Below are 18,729 nucleotides of genomic sequence, written 5' to 3'. Positions count from 1 at the left end.
TTAGTTTGTTTTATTTTGTTTATTTTGTTTCGTTAGTTTGGTTTTTTCTTTGAATTTATTTGTATGATTTAAAGTATGATTTGCCAACGTCCTTGTCCTTGTCAACGTCCTTGTCACAAACTCCTGTGTAGTAGGTAGGTCGCGGTATATGGGGAAAAACTATGATCCGCCACTAAACTAGAAGAAGAAGATCTCTGCATCCGGTACGTCACGGACTAGGTCACGTGTCCTGGCCACATACCGCGGAAGCAAATCGCTCCTGTATGTTACCATGCGCCACTGAGCAGTTTGCATAGGAATGAATGGGCGGCCATTTTCCAGTCCGTGGTCCATCCTTTATTATGTCCATGGCTCGAAGAGTAGTTGGGCGGCGCGGAGCGGAACGCTGCCGCGCAGCTAGTCGGCGCCGGTGTGGGCTAGTACACCCGGAATAATGGGGGCAGAGTTTTTGACGCGCCGCTGCGGCGCCGGTGTGTGGAGGCCTTAACGCGCCTAACCTGACGCTTGATCAGTGTGTGGTTGTTCAACGCTTCCACGCATCAACGCGCTAACGCAGCTCGATGAGTCCATGTCCATGCTAGTGAACGGAGCGTTCCCTCTTCGTCATAACTATCAAACCAAACATCCTTCACATTCACCGAGCGAACATTATGAAAGTAAAATGCACATTTCTCGCTAAAAATGTTTCCATAAACGCATTTAATGGCGTAACTATAACTATTTCCACCCAGAATAAAGAAAGATGTCGGCCGTGGCTGCGCTGGAGTCCGAGGTAGGAAACCCAAACACCGCCGCGTTTGGGTGCATGATAGAATTTAGATCGGGTTAGATTAAATAATCTCGGATATAAATAACAATAATCGGGTTAAATAACTTCACATGGTGTGTCTGGTGTGTTTCCAGCATTCGTAGTGTTGATCAGCAGATAAATAGTCCGCCAAGACGTTGAGGTTGCTTAGCAACCAGAGACTCTGTCCATGCAAGTGAACGGAGCGTTCACTCTTCGTCATAACTATCAAACCAAACATCCTTCACATTCACCGAGCGAACATTATGAAAGTAAAATGCACATTTCTCGCTAAAAATGTTTCCATAAACGCATTTAATGGCGTAACTATGTCACTATTTCCACCCAGAATAAAGAAAGATGTCGGCCCTATGCTTCTGTGCAAGCTCACTACTCTCTGCCAGTGACGTCGGGTCAAGCTCCACGCTGATTGGCTACCGCGGCTAAGCGTCACGCGTTGGAGCGTTGAAAGTTAAATTTTCTGAACTCCGGGCGGCGAGTTTATTTTTTGCAGGGTGGTAGCGGGAAGCTCGTGAATATTGATGAGGGAACTCATCCCTCATTGGCTGGGACTTGGCTCGCTGGGACTTTGTCAGAGGGCTTGTGAAAACGGAGGGCTTGTGAAAATCACAAACGCAAATAAATGAAACGTTGTTATAAATCAACACAAATCGTTGTATCAATAGTGTGTGACACATGTAATACAGTAGTTGTTTTTAGACGAGTTAGCATTACGAGCTAACGTTTGTTTTGGCACTTACAGAAAGGTAGCTATGGAGTTGCCGTGCAGTAGGCTAGGTGGATTGATAGGTGAAAATCAATATTAAAATTCATGTAGCCCTACGCGAAAATATTCTATGGATAGGCCTACAGATTTTATGGCCCTTCTTTCTATAATGTAATTGGTTGTGGGGTGTGGCAGAACCACTATGAACAAATATCAGAAATCATACGGTTTATTCTTATCCATCTACACTAACCTCCAGCAGCTCCATCTCTCCTCAAAGTTGACATGGGTCTGGCAAATGTTGCAAGCTTTAATAAATCCTGCCATTATGCTCACCACTTCTAGAAACAGAACAGAATGGAATCTTAATGGAAATATCAAGACATGGACAAACAATTAGAAAAAAAAAACTTGGAAACAATCACCAGCTGCCGAAAGCACTGCGATGCGCTATACATAACGTTATAAAATATAATAAATACAAAAAGGATTTACTACAGCAGCCCCTGTGACTCATAACAGTTTCACAGGGGCTTTTAGACGAGTGAGCTAACGTTTGTACTTACAGAAAGGTAGCTATAAAGTTGCCGTGTAGTAGGTGGGTATCATGTGTCACATTATTGCTAAAATGATTCGTGTTGATTTATAACAACGTTTAATTCATTTGCCGATGCGCTATACATAATGTTCTAAAATATAATAAATACAAAAAGGATTTACTACAGTAGCCCCTGTGACACATAAGTTTCAGAGGCTTTTAGATGAGTGAGCTAACGTTTGTACTTACAGAAAGGTAGCTATAGAGTTGCCGTGTAGTAGGTGGGTATCATGTGTCACATTATTCGTGTTGATTTATAACAACGTTTAATTCATTTGCGTTCGTGATTTTCACACAAGCCCTCTGACAAAGTCCCAGCGAGCCAAGTCCCAGCCAACAAGTCCCGCAAAGTCCCAGCCAATCAGGGATGAGTTCCCTCATGAATATTCACAAGCTTCCCGCTACAACCCTTCAAAAAAAAAATTCGCCTCCGGGCGTTGGTGCGTTGGGCGCGTTACTGCGTTTACGTGCGTAATTACGTGCAACTGCCGCGCCCATCGCCCCCAACGCAACGCTTCAACGCTTCAACGCGTGTACCGCGCCTAGACCAATGGTTCCCTATGCAAAAATGCCGATTTTCAACGCCCCTAACGCGAGCAACGCGGTTGGTGGGGCCGTACCTTAACAGAAACACATTGACAAAAGGCAATAAACCCCTTTTTCCCAACCGGCATCACGAATACCCAGACTCCCCGGGGGGTAGGATTCGCCACAATATTTACCATCTGAAAATTCCGTTGAGAAACCCCGTATTTTCCAAAGTGTCGAAATGCGCATGTGCACCGTAGTTGGCCCAGCCTCAGACAGAGTCTGACTTAAACCCGTGTGTCTTGCTAACAAAGATACTACAGTGAGCCTAACTCTTGACCCAAAACTCAACATTGTTGGTTGGACTAAATTGCATTGCACAGTTGATATGAATACTTAATGTTTCATATTCATTTTACTCAGAAATCATAATGAGACCAACAATTTGAAGTTTTCGTTTTCACAGTGCAGGGAATTTAGTAGATTCATGTCAATGAACAAGGAGCAGAGGCCACCAAAATATTTCACACTAGTTGCCAAGCTCACTAATTAAAATGCAAACTGGAACTTGAATAAGTGGGACTGTTCTTGGCAGGCTGTCGGGTAATGGCCGCACTATTACGAATAACATGCTGACACCTAGAGGAGAGATATCTGCGTCTGTTGCCCAAGTGTGGAAGACACAGGGGATAGTCTACTGGGTTCGATCCCCCGATGGCTGCAGTCTACCAGTAGATTAATGTTACTGTTATGATTGATGTTTTCCGGGTTAATAGAGAACCTTTCCCTGGACTATATGAGCTGTGAATGCTATGTTTATTTGTCTTTACTGCATTCAGCAACTTTGATCAAACGTTTCAGAGATTTCACATACTTCGTCAAACTTGCCAACGTCGTTGGAGAGGAGATTGACGATCTGACCTGTGGTCGTTTTCCCTGTGGCCGAGTTGCTGAGACATAGGGCCTGGTTGGACAGAAGAACAACATTAAAACTTAAGACACTCAGGGGTCTCAACATGAATAAATAACCCAACCACGACCCTGACCCGTAAAAAAAATCTTTCCCTCCCTGTTTACAGTGATTCCAGGACGTGAACTTCAAAAGCTCCAAGAATCTCCATTTCTCTCAGTCTTTATAATGACTTCTTATCTTGAGGAAATGATTCATATTGCTTAATTGCTCGCCAACGCTCAAGCCACCTACAGCTTTAGCTCACTCTGAGAATTCCTTAACAACTGCAGGTAAAATACACCCCGTTTCAAGCAACATCAACTCCCTCCAGCCCCTTCCAATAGGCTCACCTTCTTGTAGATCATGTGACACAGGGCAACCCGTATCTTCATGCCCACCTTCTGATAATGGAAGTACAGGTGATGCATCACCGCGAGCAGAAGGGAGCATAGGGATATGCCGAAGGCGTAGCAGAATGCCAGTTGTAAACCATGGTAGTCGTTGGGGTCGTAAGTCTCAAAGTAGTGCAACAGGTACCCCAGCAGCACTGGCTGGACCAGCTTGGTCGCCTCCTGAGAGCAGAGAGTGGTTACGTTCAGACGATCCATTAAGTTACATTCAGCAGACGCTGTCGCTTCAACGCAAATCTGCCGATTCTCATTGAATGCCAATTGATTATGTGAAGGTATTAGGTTAAGGTAAAGCTAAATATGCATTTAGGAGGAAATAAAAACACCAGAAGAGTCTGCATGTAGATGGCATGCCATTAATGAAAACTGTTTGCTTGGGTTTCAATTTAATAAGTTGAATTTCACTAGACTTAAAGAGCCAGTGAACTCAAAACCATTTTTGTTCTGTTTTGAAACATTTGAATATCTCTTATATGATTGACAACAAAGTAGAGCTGTCAAGCGATTAAAATATTTAATCGTGATTAATCGCATTAATGTCATAGTTAACTCTAATTAATCGCGATTAATCACAAATTATTTTTCTATGCTAAATATCCCTTGATTTTTTTGTCCCATAATTCTTCTCATTTTAATTCTCTTATCAACATGGTGAAGTGCATCGGCTTGCCTTGTGCAAATGATTTTTAATGATAACAACATTGGCATATACACTGATCAAAACAGGACGATACAAAAAAAGAGCCTATAGTGCAATTAAACGACTGCTTTGAACAAATGTCATTTGAACATAGCAGTCAGGCTACTGCTTCTTTGTTTTGAGCCAAAGGAAAAAAAAAAAAAAAAAATTTTTTTTTTTTTTTAAATAAAATAATTGCGTTAATCGCGCGATAAAAAAATTAACGCCGTTAAATTTGGTTTGCGTTAACGCCGTTAATAACGCGTTTAACTGACAGCTCTACAACAAAGTAATCTATGCCATTTTATCACTGTAACTAAAGTATGACTGTAACTTACGGAAAAAAATAGTAACATTCTATCTTTTTTTCCGTCAACGCCAAACAGTTTGTGAGGGTTCCGCTCTGCTTCAAACACAATTTGCATTCTTTTCGTGATGTCGAAGGGCCGACCAAGGGCCACAGGCGACGAGGTGTTAGGCAATCCAATTTGACATCAATTCACTAGACTGGTTATGTGTGGCAGATAACTGCAATTCAGTTTTGCCTAGTCAAAAAGAACATTTCGGATATCCGCAACTACATTCTTCCTATCCACAATTGTTATTTGAGATATCCACAAAGACATGCCTCCCAGGAGAAATGATGTCACTTTTTCCATTCATTTCTATGGGGTTTCTCATTACAGATACAGTATCTACAGTTCAATTGCAGATGCACAATATTTGAATTATGGGTATCTGCAACTGAACAGTAGATATCTGTAATTCCAGTTTGAGATATCTACAATTTGATTATGACTAGCCACAATTCCAGTTCAAGATATCTTTAATTCATCTCAATTCAAGATATTTACATATCTTAAATTAATTTTTCACTAGGCGAAATGACGTTGTAGATATCTCTTACTGGAATTATGACTAGTCAGAATCAAATTGTAGATATTTCAAACTGGAATTGCAGATATCCGTAATTCACATAGTGGATGTTTGCAATTGAATTGTAGATATCTGTAATCAGAAACGCCATAGACATGAATGGCAAACGTGACGTCATTTCTCCTAGGAGGAATGTAGTTGCGGATATCCGAAATGTTCTTTTTGACTTGGTAAAACTGAATTACAGATATCTGCAACACATCAAGTCTAGCGAATTTTTGTCAAATTGGCTTGCAAAATTATGACGTTTGAGTTATCTTTAACTTTCATTCTGCCTAGTCAAAAGTGAACAGATATCTGCAATTGCCATTTAAGATATGTGACGAGTTGAATGTCGTTTTCAGTGCCGTCTTTGCAGATATCTGTAATTCAGTTTTGCCTAGTCAAAACTGAAATACAGATATCACTATCTGTCCTTTCGACTAGTCACAATTACGTTACAGATATCTTGAATGAAAATTCCAACTATTTGAAATGTAAAAATAAACGTTTCTCAGGGTGAAATAAAACAACAAGCCAACTCTTAGGTTGAAAAAATTAGGATTAAATAAGTGATGAGTCGGCCTGCAATGCGTAAATTACCTCAATGAATGTGATGAGGGTCAGCGCTGCATAGAATTTCCAGTGGCAAAAGATGATGGCTTTGGATAAGCTTGGTTCTTTCAGGTCTTTGGATGCCTTCAGGCACTCTTCATCCCAGTATCTGTTAAAGAGGGTTAAATGGGCTTCATTCATCTGTGCCAGGAATTAGATCCCTCCACCCAGCTAGAATTATAACCAAGATGGCCGGCATTTAGAAACGGCTATTCTTAGCGAAAAAGCTATATGCTTACCTCAAATGTTAATTTTATTTAGATTTGTAACATGTTGCGTGACTGTTGGTTTGGAGCTTAAAATACGAATAATATGAGTAGTCAATTCTAAAGTGTTATTTATGGGTTCCATGGCATTAAAATGTGACTTTATAAGATGTTCTAACATTAATGAGTTCCCCTAGCCTGCCTATGGTCCTGCAGTGGCTAGAAATGACGTTAGGTGTAAAATGAGCACTAGGTTTCCTGCTCCGCCTTGGAAAAATTGAAGCTCAGACGCTCCGATTGCGAATTTGGCCCCATATGTCGTCATAAGGGTCCAAGTTACCTCTCCTTTCTCTCCTTGCCTGCCCAGAGAATTTGGCCCGCCAATGAGCTACGACCGTGCAAGCGCCACGTGCGTGTGCGTGTGCGTGTGTGTGTGTGTGTGTGTGTCTGTGTGAATACAGTACACACACTGTAACACAATTGTTGAACACTTCTTTGTTATTTGGATAACAGTTCTGCTGTTGGTGTTATGGCATATAACACGACGGGTTCTCTTACGTCACTGGTATTTCCACAATGAGACTCGTAGTAAGGGTGATCTCAGCAATGCTATAGAAGGAATTGGGGGAAAGGAACTTTGGCTTTGACTCCCTGAAGCAGGGGTCTCCAACCTTTTTTCAACTGAGAGCTACTTAGAAAAAAATTAAGTGGCCAAGAGCTACTTGCATCACATCGCACATATTTATTAATGAACTGATTAATAAATGCATGAATTTATTATGCATTTATTAACTGATTAACTGATTAACTGATTAATTAATCACACGTGCTTCTGTTTGTACACGTGTGAAATTGCAATACACAATGCTTATCAAAAATAACTCAACTCTAATACAATAACTTAATAACTCAACATCAAAGGTCCAAGAAAACATTAGTACACTCACTCTTTTTAAAACTTAGTGAGATGACTGGCACTGCATGGAGTCCTTCTGTTTGTACACGTGTGCAATTGCAATACACAATGCTTATCAAAAATAACTCAACTCAATAACAATAACACAATAACTCAACATCAAAGGTCCAAGAAAACATTAGTACACTCACTCTTTTTAAAACTTAGTGAGATGACTGGCACTGCATGGAGTCCACCAAAGAGGTGTATGCTGGAGTGTATGCGCTCAGGTTCACTCTAATACAGTCATTTAAATGTTCATCTGTCAGTCTTGTTCTGAATTTAGATTTGATGACATTCATGTCAGAAAAAGCAGCTTCACAAAGGTATGTCGAACCAAATAAAGCAGAAATTTTAAGTGCTGCTTGGTGAATGTTCTTGTAGTTTTCTGGGTCTACAAGGCTCCAGAAATGTTGTGAGTGTTGCTGAGACTTAAGCTGAACATGATTCTGGAGATTTATAACCTCCATCTCCATCTCCACAGGATTGACAGTGAACAGTTCAGCCATCTTTTCTGAAATCTCTGTGATGTCTACCTCCATGAATGGGTTGGCAATGAATGCCACACATGGCTCCAGCTTATCAAAATCATTGAACCTATCCTCAAACTCCTGGCCTAGCTTTGACATGAGGTCACAATATTTATTGACATCCAAAACAAAGTCAGCCCCTGCATGGCTATCTAACATCTTAACTACTGTTGGGAAGTGTTGCAGTCTTTTGTTTTTCAGTTGCTGGAGGTAGAATGACAGTTTTGCTTTAAAAGCCTTAACAGCACTGATCATGTCCGAAATTGTTCTGTCTTTACCTTGTAACTGGGTGTTGAGCTGATTGAGTTTCTCTGTCATGTCTGTCAGGAACGCAAGATCAAGCAGCCACTCAGCATCAGACAAAAGTGTAGTGTCCTCCTCTCTTGACTCCATGAAAGCCTTGATTTCGTTCAGCAATGAGCAGAAGCGATGCAGTATTTTTCCTCGGCTCAGCCACCTCACCTCAGTGTGGAGAAGGAGATCACTGTGTTCAGCAGACAGTTCCTGGAGGAGCAGTTTGAAGCTTCTGTGCTGCTTGGCCTTTGCGCGAATGGAGTTGATGATCTTAATGACAGGTGTCATCACATGATCAAATCTCATGACTTTGGCGCATATAGCCTGCTGGTGAATGATGCAGTGATAGTTCACAATTTTAGGAAAGTCCGGGTCGGCCTTGCACAGTGCAATAAATCCTGAGTGGCGTCCTGTCATAGCTGGTGCGCCGTCTGTTGTAATAGACACCAGCTTTTCAATAGGCACGTTATGTTCAACGAAGTACTTTTTCACAACGTTGTAAATATCGACTCCTCTGGTTGTGGTTTTTAGTGGAAGCAACGTTAAAAACTCCTCTCTGGTGGAAGCGTCTTCGAAAACCATCCGGACAAACACAGCCATCTGAGCGGTATCAGCCGCATCCACCGACTCGTCACATTGAATTGAAAACCATTTGCATTTAATCATGTCCCGCTCCAACTGACCCACTGCATCGGCAGAGAGCGCAGACACTCGCCGTGCCACTGTGTTTGCGCCAAGCTGTACATCAGCGATAGCGGACATGATTTCAGTCTTACTTTTATGGTCCTTGAATAATGTGTCGGCCACCGCTGTCATTGCTTCCTTCACCATCCCGCCATCGGTGTATGGCTTCTTGTGTTTTGTCAAAATGTGCGCCACTTTAAATGATGCCTCCGTGGCCGCGTTGGCTTTCTTCGTCGGTCCGATGAATAAACATTGCTGTTTTTTAAGGTTTGCTTTCAGCTGGTTCACTTTCTCAGTCCGTAGAGTGCTGCCTGCTGGAAAATCCCGCGCAAAGTTACCGTGGACTTGAGTGTGGTGGCGCTCCACGTTACCTCTTTTGCCGACCGAAACACTGCTCCCGCATATGACGCACACACACTTGTCCTTCACGCTAGTAAAGAAGAACTCGCATTCCCACTCTAAATGGAAATGGTATGTTTTCTGCTTTTTCTTGACTTGGCCACCTTGGTTTTCCATCTTTGTTGTTTGTGTAAAGTTCTGCTAATACCACCAAACTCCTCACTTTAGCTTAGCGAGCGTACAACGTCACTCAACGTCACAACGTCACTTTGGCTACATTTACACCGGACACCAATGTGACATATATGTGAACGTAAGTGAGATGAGGTGCATTTACTGTCGTCGGAATATTATTATTTTTAATTTTTTTAATTTTTTTAATTATTATTATAATTTTTTATTTTTTTATTTTTTTCGGTCAACCTATCAGGCGAGCTACTGAAAACCTGCCCGCGAGCTACCGGTAGCTCGCGATCGACGTGTTGGAGACCCCTGAAGTATGTGAACTGCGACATGGAGGAGAAGGGGATTGTTGCCCGCGATTGTCTCCGTCTAGTTGTAATTAAACCCATAGCAATAATGTAACAAATTTCTGAGCATATAATATAACAACATTTTGCGTATCATTTTACAACATATAACATTCGTTCACCACAAATGACTCCTATAAGCAGTGCCAATATTTATATATTTTTTAACCACTTTGATTACATTACAAAATTCAATTTATGGTAACAAGGTAATTGTTCAATGGAAAGTGTAGTATACTATGCATGCAAATCTGTGGAGGTGGGGCGGTGTCTGGCCTGCAGGGGGAGTATGGCGCACCGGGTCTGCTGGGGTGATGGGGTCTGATTGCGGACAGGTGTCTGCAATCTGACCCAATCAGGAAGTGTGTATTCTATTTATCTGCCTGCTTGTCTTTCAGTCAGGGGTTGAGAGAGAGAGAAGGAAGATGCTCTCTGAGAGCCAGAGAAAGAGCGTCGTAAGACCAGGAGATGGACGGATTGAACATTGAACGTTGTCCTTTTGTTTGTGTGACTTTGTGTTTGTTTAACCTAACCGTGTTTGTGGAAATAAAAGGGAGTTCGCTCCATTTCCACCAAGAACTGTGTCCTGACTCCGGTGAACCCGTTACAAAATCAATTATTAAATAGCTTTTACTGTTATTCAGGGCTGAAAAGTGCATTTAAATTTTAAAATCTAAGGCAAGTACTATTGGTTAGTTGATAATAATCATAATTTTGATTAAACATCTCTTCCAGTGTCCTGGCCAAGATAGGCAGCAGTAGCCTAAAGTCACACAGCATACACACAAAACATAAGAAAAATAAAACAACTCCGGTGGAGATATGAAGGTTATATGAAGTTAATAATTCTATGTATTATAAATGTGTAAAGAAAATTGAAATCGGTTCATCCTAGCCTGAGAAAAGGCAGAAAGTGTCTATCTGGCTCAAAAGTAAGAAATCCTCCAACTACCACAGTGCATTGCGCTCGCTGCACTGCCCGCCTGTTTCTGTTTGGAGGGAGAAGGACCCATGGTCCTAGCCATTGGCGTCAGTTTGGTTTGAAATGTGCTGGGGACAGAGACGCATTCGGAAGTGCATTTTTAGAAGTGCTGGGTACAATGAGGATGCACTCCTTTTTCTCTCTTTAGTGCCGGTAATGAAAGTTTCTGAAAGACGGCATAACCATGTAGCTAATTACTAAGGAATAAAATGTATACAAAATCGGTATGGCACGTTTTATGAAGAAAACGTTTTCAAAAAGCATCGGACATATTACCCACTATGTTCTGCTCAATGTATCCAATGTTGACAACGTGACATGATATGGCTAAGCTAACAACATAAACAAGAGGAGCTAGGAAAGGAATTTAACTGCGTGTTTAAGTTCAGAAGGGCCAAGGTGTGGCTACACACAGCACTACAAAAATCGTCAAGATTGAAAAAGAAAAAAATATTTGTTGCACAGCTGAACGCTGTATCACATCAGGAGCTGGCTGTTCTCAATTCACAACACGCATTCCATCAAAACTAGCCTAGGCCTACATCAGGCGGTGCCATGCCGTAATTCCGACGCCTCATTGTTCCGACGTCTCAATGTTCCGAAATATTTCCCATTAGATCGACATTCCACTATTCCGACGGTTCAATGTTCCGAAAAGAAAACCCATTGGTCCGAAGGTCCGACTTTTCGAAAAGGAGGCGCATTAGGCCGACGGTTCAATATGCCAAATAGGAAAAATAGTTTTATACCTCGCTCGCTCCCCCTCTCTCTCACTCTCACTCTCTCTCTGTCTCCAAAATACAACCTAGGCCTACATATCAAGTTCACGATGAATTTTGGAGGGCAAAAAGACAACGCTTCACTTCATTTCGACACGGTGTTGCAGCACCATGGACAGAGAGCAGAGGTCTAATAATTCTCAACACGGGCGCACACACACACACACACACACACACACACACACACACACACACACACACACACACACACACACACACACACACACACACACACACACACACAGGGCCGACGGACTGCGGGGACAAAGGGGACAGTTGTGGTGGGGCCCAAGGCAGAGGGGGGGCCCATGAAAAAAAAAAAAAAAAAAAAAACTATTTATAATCATAATAATTACGTATTGGCCACGTCCCCCCCCCCCCCCCCCCCCCCCCCCCGTCAACAACTTAGCGCAGGGGGGCCCATTAGTACCTATAGTATAGGGCCCCAGGATTTGGTGCTACGGCCCTACACACACACACACACACACACACACACACACACACACACACACACACACACACACACACACACACACACACACACACACACACACACACACACACACACACACAGTGAGAGAGAGAGAGGAGGAGCAAGAGAGGTATAAAACTCTTTTTCCTATTCGGCATATTGAACCGTCGGCCTAATGCGCCTCCTTTTTGAAAAGTCGGACTAACGGACCTTCGGACCAATGGGTTTCGTTTTCGGAACATTGAATCGTCGGAATAGTGGCATGTCGATCTAATGGGAAATATTTCGGAACATTGAGACGTCGGAACAATGAGGCGTCGGAATTACGGGCAGGCCCCCATCAGGCATTCTGACCAAAACTCATGAACTCCCCCCCTCAATTATTCCAGAATTCAAGAATGACCAAAAGTCACTTTGTGTCAACAAGAGACTGACCACTTGAGTGCAAAAAACACAAAAGACCTCGCCACAGCACCAGCAAATCTTAAGCAATAAATATCGCGTCTTACCTTTATTTATGTGGCAGTGGTCTGCAGATGCATCCCGTGGTGTAGCCTACCACAAATCCATTTAGTTCAACAGGTTATCGTTCTGATAATGTCCATGGTACGAGCAACCTGCTCTGGTGCTTCTTACCTATGTATTCAGGCTAAAATGACTTGATTGCCTGATGCCTCATCATCCCAGCCAAAGAGTATTGGTATTATTAGTAATGGCTACTTGCCAAATCGAAAAAATAACTTCACACAGTGTGTCTTTTTCCAATGTATTTGTTATCATTCGTAGCGTTCGTCAGCAGAGAAATAATTCGCCAAAGTCGTTGACGCCGCTTAGCAACCGAATACGAATGTAGTCTACAGCATTGAGAAGAGCCGTGTAATAAGTAAGGGATCATGTATAGAATGCCGGTCATTATCGGGAAAATAAGCCCAGACAGGGCGAACAGGACCCCGACGCGCAGCGAGGGTAATTGCTTCGGGGTCATCCCTATGTTCCCCGGGTTCTATCCCCGTTTTTCCCAAAAAGGGTCCTATGTTCCCCTGTAGCCGTACATACCGGGGAGCATAGGACCCTTTTGGGGAAAAGCGGGGAACATAGAACTCTTTTCTGGGAAAAGGGTCCTATGTTCCCCGCAATCTATCAATCTTTAAAGATATTTAAACTTTGACGCGACATTCGCGTGATGACAGCCAATCGGCGTTCAACAGCCTGGCCACTGAGTGACATGTGTAACGTAACAGCCAATCAGCGTTCAACCGGCCAAATCAGTGCAGTCCGTGAGTGCAGTGCAGTCCGGGGTGAACTGCAGCATGGAGGAGAAAGTGATTGTTACCGTTTGCGACTCCCGGAGCACTTTATATGATAGTATATACCAATATAATATAGACCCCAATAAAGACGCTTTTTTTAAAAAAGGGGTCCGATGTTCGCACTTGAGTAACTTGAGTAACTGGTGCGACAGGCCTGCTATTAGTAGTAAGATACAGAGCTCCAGGATTCCGGAGCCCCCGGAGTTCTCTAGATAATTACAGAACACAGACAAAAGATGTGTGTGCCTCGCCATTGTGATACATCCACTGTTAACACAAGCTTATGGTACCGTGGCCGCAAGCTGCTCAGGGCCATATACCCCCACCGTCCACCTTGACCTGCCTATAAAAAACAGCACGTTTGTGGAAAGCTCATTGTGGGACTGGCTCGTAGTGGCTGTAATTCTGCACCAAGGCTGAATTTCTTGAACGACTTCAGGTACTGTATTAGGGGCCCACTAACCTATATAAAAGCATCCATAAAGAAGCATGCCATGGGACCTTTACGTTTTAAACACATACACACAAACGCACCTTTGCAAGGTCTCCCCCAATGTTTTCGAGCGGTATTCCGGCAGCACGTTGTACAAGTCCTCTCCTTCAAGGGACCGTTTGTAACCGATACGAAACAAGGGGTTCATCCAGCTGGTGGCAGAAGAGAGTTTAGAGAGACTTAGATCATGGTAGACTATTGGCTACGCACCACCAAACATTTAGTCAGGTCAAGGCAAGACGTTCAATGGATGATATGTTATACCATGATTTATTCACACAACATAAATATCTGCATTTTGTCAAAAGGTGTGGAAGTCCGATGGCACTTCCAGATTCAAAGATTTTTTTTTATCTTGATAGTGTCTCACCTTCCTAGTAAGAAACACTAACAAATAATAATTGAGTATTGTCTAACCAAGGGAACTACTTTTCTCATTGTCTCAACACATTTACTTGGCACTCTGGTCTTCAGCCAGCGCTGCATGAGCGTTTAGCAGCAGAGATGCAATTGTTTCTTTACATAAACATTAAAATAATACAATGCAATGTTGATAATATAAACTTGATGATACACAAAGAGGTAGATATCTTGAGAACCCAATTTTTGGCACTTGAACCCCCTTCTGAAAGTTCAGGGCGAATGAAATTGAATGACAAGCCAAAAAATAGCAATAGCAACTAACGGCCATTAGATAGCGCTGAAGAACATGTTTTCTGATTGAAGGCAATTTTCCTATTTCCTCTGAAACCCTCTCTAAGCTGCATTACATTGATTATAAACAACATTGTTAGTTACAAAATGGTGCCCATGCGACAAAGGGAAAGATAATACACGAATAGCATAGTAGGTAAAAAAGTTATATAAATTCATGGTCTGCGAGGATGTTTAAAAAGGTTAAAAAGATTACACGACTAACAGTTCAAACGGATTGAAAAAAAACACAATTAGGTCAAAGTTAAAATCTATCACATGTTTGAAAAGGGTTAAAACACAAAAAAATTGCTTATTGTGGACTTTATTCTTGTGTAATTTTTAATCTGTGATTGGCTGCCTTTTAATCTGCTAGCCTGAGATCGATTGCTTTTGTCTCCGCCCACGTGCCTAGGGAAATCGCAGGATCTTTCTCATGAAACTAAAGTACCGTTGAGGAATCAACACCGTATCACTCTCTCACTCATTATTTCTCCCCCTTTTCAGGAATGTTGTCGATATTAAACAGAGTAAGCTTGACTGTAATAATTTGATAACATGTCAAGAGTGTCGAGAGTGTTTGAGGGATAGCTTGAGAGTCACATTGTGGAGTATAGTAACGTGCGCGTGTGAGCAAAGTCCCGCGCAGTGACTGGACAGCTCGTAACTGTTCCGTGTGCAGCCGCCATGTTTTTATCAACTGTAAAATCCTGTGTATGCATGTTGCTATATATTAAGCATATCTACATGTGTTTCATGCACTTTTTGTGAGATTTTTGTGAAGGTTTTGAGAGTTTGCTATTACTTTCACCGGTAATATTTGAGGAATTGAGTATGTAGTATGTTTCAGTGAACTACAGTCAGTGTTGGGAAGGTTTTAAAATGTATCCAGTTACAGAATACAGAATCCATGCTCAAAAATGTAATATGTAACGTATTCCGTTTCATCACTTAATCTGAGTATTGTATTCTGAATGCTTGGATTACTTCCACATTAAATTGCATTTTATAAGTGTAGGAATGCGGCATCAAATCCTGCTTGCTAAAGAGAGAGAGAGAGAGAGAGAGAGAGAGAGAGAAAAGATCGTTCAATCATCTGAATTTTTGTGTGTTTTCCAGCATACGTTTTATGTGGGCGTCTGACTGTCAAATCGCTGGGAGGTCTCGGTCGGCTGATTTGGTTCACATCGAAGGGAGGTGGTTGCATTCACACCAACGCAAACGCACCGAACCAAGGGGACCAAACTCGTTTAGTGTGAACTAAATGCTGTCAGTGTGAAAGCACAAATAAACTGCTGAGACAGAAGCAGGGGTTTTTCTAGAAAAAAAAAGTAGCAGGGAGCAGACCCCTGCGCAAAGCCGAGGGAGCAACGCGACCGAGGCGGGGGATGGTGTGGAAGGGGGGTCTCCCCCTTCCACCGCGCGAAGCCTTTGAAAAAATAATGATTAAATGGTACATTCAGAGGCTATCTTAGAGAGAAATTCTAGCTCTTGTGGTCATCCTGAAAAACTAAAATACTATCAACTTTTGGTAGACTTGTACAACTTTACCCTGTAAATAAACACGACAAATTTCAAAAATATTGGCTAAACTTTTATTAAGTAGGACAAATCACAACAGCAGCCGTCTGTTCCTGAGACTGCCCCAATGGCTCACTGCCTCGTCAAAATCAAATTGATGGGTAGCGTTAGTCATGGTAGACCTCCTGTGCCATGCCTCTATGGACCAAGTTGTGGGGCTCTAGATTCAATAATGGCGACGCTATAGAAATGTTACTATTGTTGTCGTTTTCAGTTTTGCACTTTGCAGACGGCCCCTAAGCTTGCGGCTGAAAGCCGACTGCTCGTAGAAGCCAATGCAATTCAGTTTTGCACTTTGCAGACGGTCCCTAAGCTCGCGGCTGAAAGCCGACTGCTCGTAGAAGCCAATGCAATTCACCGTTCGCTAAAGACGGCTCGTTTGGATGAAAACTATGTTGTAGCTGGTTCTCTGGGTTACTACACTTTTATTGGGCTAATTCGGCCGTGCAGCTGCCATTTAGTTCCCTGCTACGGGTTCCCTGGTAACAGGGAACCCTGTTCGACTGTTCGTTTTGCTCTCGCAAAACTCTTGATCAACACTCAGCATTTGTTTATTTCTGTCGTTCATTGAAATCGCTTTGTGCACAGAGAACTGGAATGGTCTTGTATACTTGCTTAGCATCTTAGCGCCGAGACCAAAAACCCATTCAAATACATAGTAGCTAGCTAGCTTGCTGCTAATAACTTTAACGTTAGCATGTCGACTCGGTCTGGGAAACTCCAATTCGGATCGGAATATTTTTGGAGTAATTATAAGTTATTTGAGGATCAGACACATTGTCAGGTGGTGGTGTTGGGATATTTTCGCGGAGAAAAGATCGTTTTGAGAAATAGTGTATGTTGTACAGCAGCATGTAAGTACAGATCCAAGTCTGACAGGTTCAGTCGGCATTTCGGTAGGATGGCGCACGCCGGGAGTATCGGGGCGCAGCGCCCCTGTTCCCTTGTTTAGAAAAAACCCTGAGAAGTATCGTCATGTAAACCATTGATTTCAACAATGTAACTGTATTCTAAATACCAACTATTTAAATTGTAACGGAATACAGTTAGCTATAAAGTGTATTCTGAATTAGTGGTGGATTTAATGATTCGTTTCCGTGACCCAGTTTGTGTGATTCAGTTCGCCAAGAGGAGTCGTTCGCGAATCGTTCGTTCAGTCGAGTTTCCGGTAGCACTAACTCCCCTGAGTCTGACTGACTCAGCTGAGAACCTTGCAATGGCGTGCATTCCATGATGCAATTTACCGCTACCGGAAACCAGGCTGAACGAACAAACGATTTGGGAACGACTCCTCCCAGCTCAGTCGAGTTTCCGGTGAATCGATTCACCGGGAACTCGACTGAACTGGGAGGAGTCGTTCGCGAATCAGCCTAGTTTCCGGTAGCGGTGAATCGCATCATGGTATGCACGCCATTGCACGGTTCTCAGCTGAATCAGTCAGAATCAGTGGAGTTAGTGCTACCGGAAACTCGTTTGTTCGTTCAGTCGAGTTGCCGGTGAATCGAATGGTGAACGAGACGAACAAGAGAAACGAACCGGTTCGGTTTGTTAGTCCTAAAGGCTCGTTCATTCGAACCGGTTCGCGAACGAACGAGCCAACACTATTCTGAATGCGTAACGCCGGTACATGTATTCCGTTACTCCCCAACACTGACTACATTGTATGCTTTTGTAAGGGGGTTGTCCTCTCTGCAAAACTACACATTTCCTCTAGGTCTGTGTATTTTTGATGACCCAAACAATAAAGGTAAGACATCATTTTTGGTTGCAAATGGAGAAGTTTGTTCTTGTTAGGGGGGGACCAAGCGCTGCTTGGCCCCCTGTTGTTTCTGTAACGTTTTTTTTTCCCTCAAATTCTGTAAAAGACTATACCATAAGTCGAAAACTCTTGAAATGTTCAGGTATGGTTACAAATAAACCCCACTACCCATTAACCCAAATTTGTGGTAATGCACCCAAAGGTGGCGCTATAGTAAAAAATCATGAATTAGACTTATTTCTCCATTTCTAGATTGACGTGGACTCAAAATTCTTTCATAATATTAATCTCTAGAATCTTTAAACATCATTGAAGATTCACAGGCTACAGAAACGATCAAATATTCACCAACATTGCCACATAAAATCTTTAAACCAAGCCTCACAAAAACCATCAAACAGAATTTGTTTTATTTAGTTCCATTTGAGAAATATTGGCCAATAAAGTTGAAGCAGTTAGCCCATTTTTCTTATATAACCGTTTTGTTATTGTATAAAAGAACATACAACCATCATCAGGGGGATACCAATACCCATAAACCCAAAATGTGGTACTGCACCCAAAGGTGGCGCTATTTAAAAGAATTATGAACTAGCCTTATTTCTCCTTACCAGATTGACCTGGACTCAAAATTCTTTCATCATATCAATCTCTTAAAATCAGATGCATCTTCTTCACCCTGGACATTTGCTATAATTTTTTACTTTTTTTAAATAAATGTTTACTTTTCCCACAATTTCATAGAAAAGCCTAACGTCCACAGAGCTGTACTCTTTTAAGAAAGCCTTTAATTATTTTGTGAAATGTGTGCTTGGAGTTTTCTTGATGTTGTGTGCTTATCAATAGACATTTTCACGATGTGAATGAGGCTTTGTGCAGTTCAGGAATGTCAGTGGCTCAACGGGATAATG

At 42.2% G+C, this 18,729-nt stretch overlaps 2 protein-coding genes across 2 annotated transcripts in view; both read right to left on the bottom strand.

The window, feature by feature from the left end:
• LOC115541725 (multidrug resistance-associated protein 4-like) overlaps window positions 1-6,352 on the bottom strand; it is a 56,586-nt gene extending 50,234 nt beyond the window's left edge. The window contains exons 1-3 of the mRNA XM_030353573.1: window positions 6,200-6,352; window positions 3,943-4,164; window positions 3,515-3,604 (exon numbers count right to left, since the gene is read on the bottom strand). Of these exons, the coding sequence (XP_030209433.1) occupies window positions 3,515-3,604; window positions 3,943-4,164; window positions 6,200-6,352 (465 nt within the window). The remainder of the gene's footprint in view (window positions 1-3,514; window positions 3,605-3,942; window positions 4,165-6,199) is intronic.
• A 733-nt stretch (window positions 6,353-7,085) lies between these two features.
• On the bottom strand, window positions 7,086-9,281 carry LOC115542515 (general transcription factor II-I repeat domain-containing protein 2A-like). The gene has a single exon (XM_030354792.1). It carries the CDS (start codon window positions 9,025-9,027, stop codon window positions 7,537-7,539), a length of 1,491 nt encoding a protein of 496 aa, XP_030210652.1. The 5' UTR covers window positions 9,028-9,281; the 3' UTR covers window positions 7,086-7,536.
• Window positions 9,282-18,729: the final 9,448 nt, after the last annotated feature.

The sequence above is a fragment of the Gadus morhua genome, chromosome 4, assembly GCF_902167405.1.
Source record: "Gadus morhua chromosome 4, gadMor3.0, whole genome shotgun sequence".
NCBI classification, from domain to species: domain Eukaryota; kingdom Metazoa; phylum Chordata; class Actinopteri; order Gadiformes; family Gadidae; genus Gadus; species Gadus morhua.
This window is presented reverse-complemented; position numbering and strand designations above follow the sequence as displayed.

Excerpts from the sequence above, each read along its gene's own strand:
- LOC115542515 (XM_030354792.1), bottom strand. The coding sequence starts at position 9,027 with ATGGTGAAGGAAGCAATGACAGCGGTGGCCGACACATTATTCAAGGAC.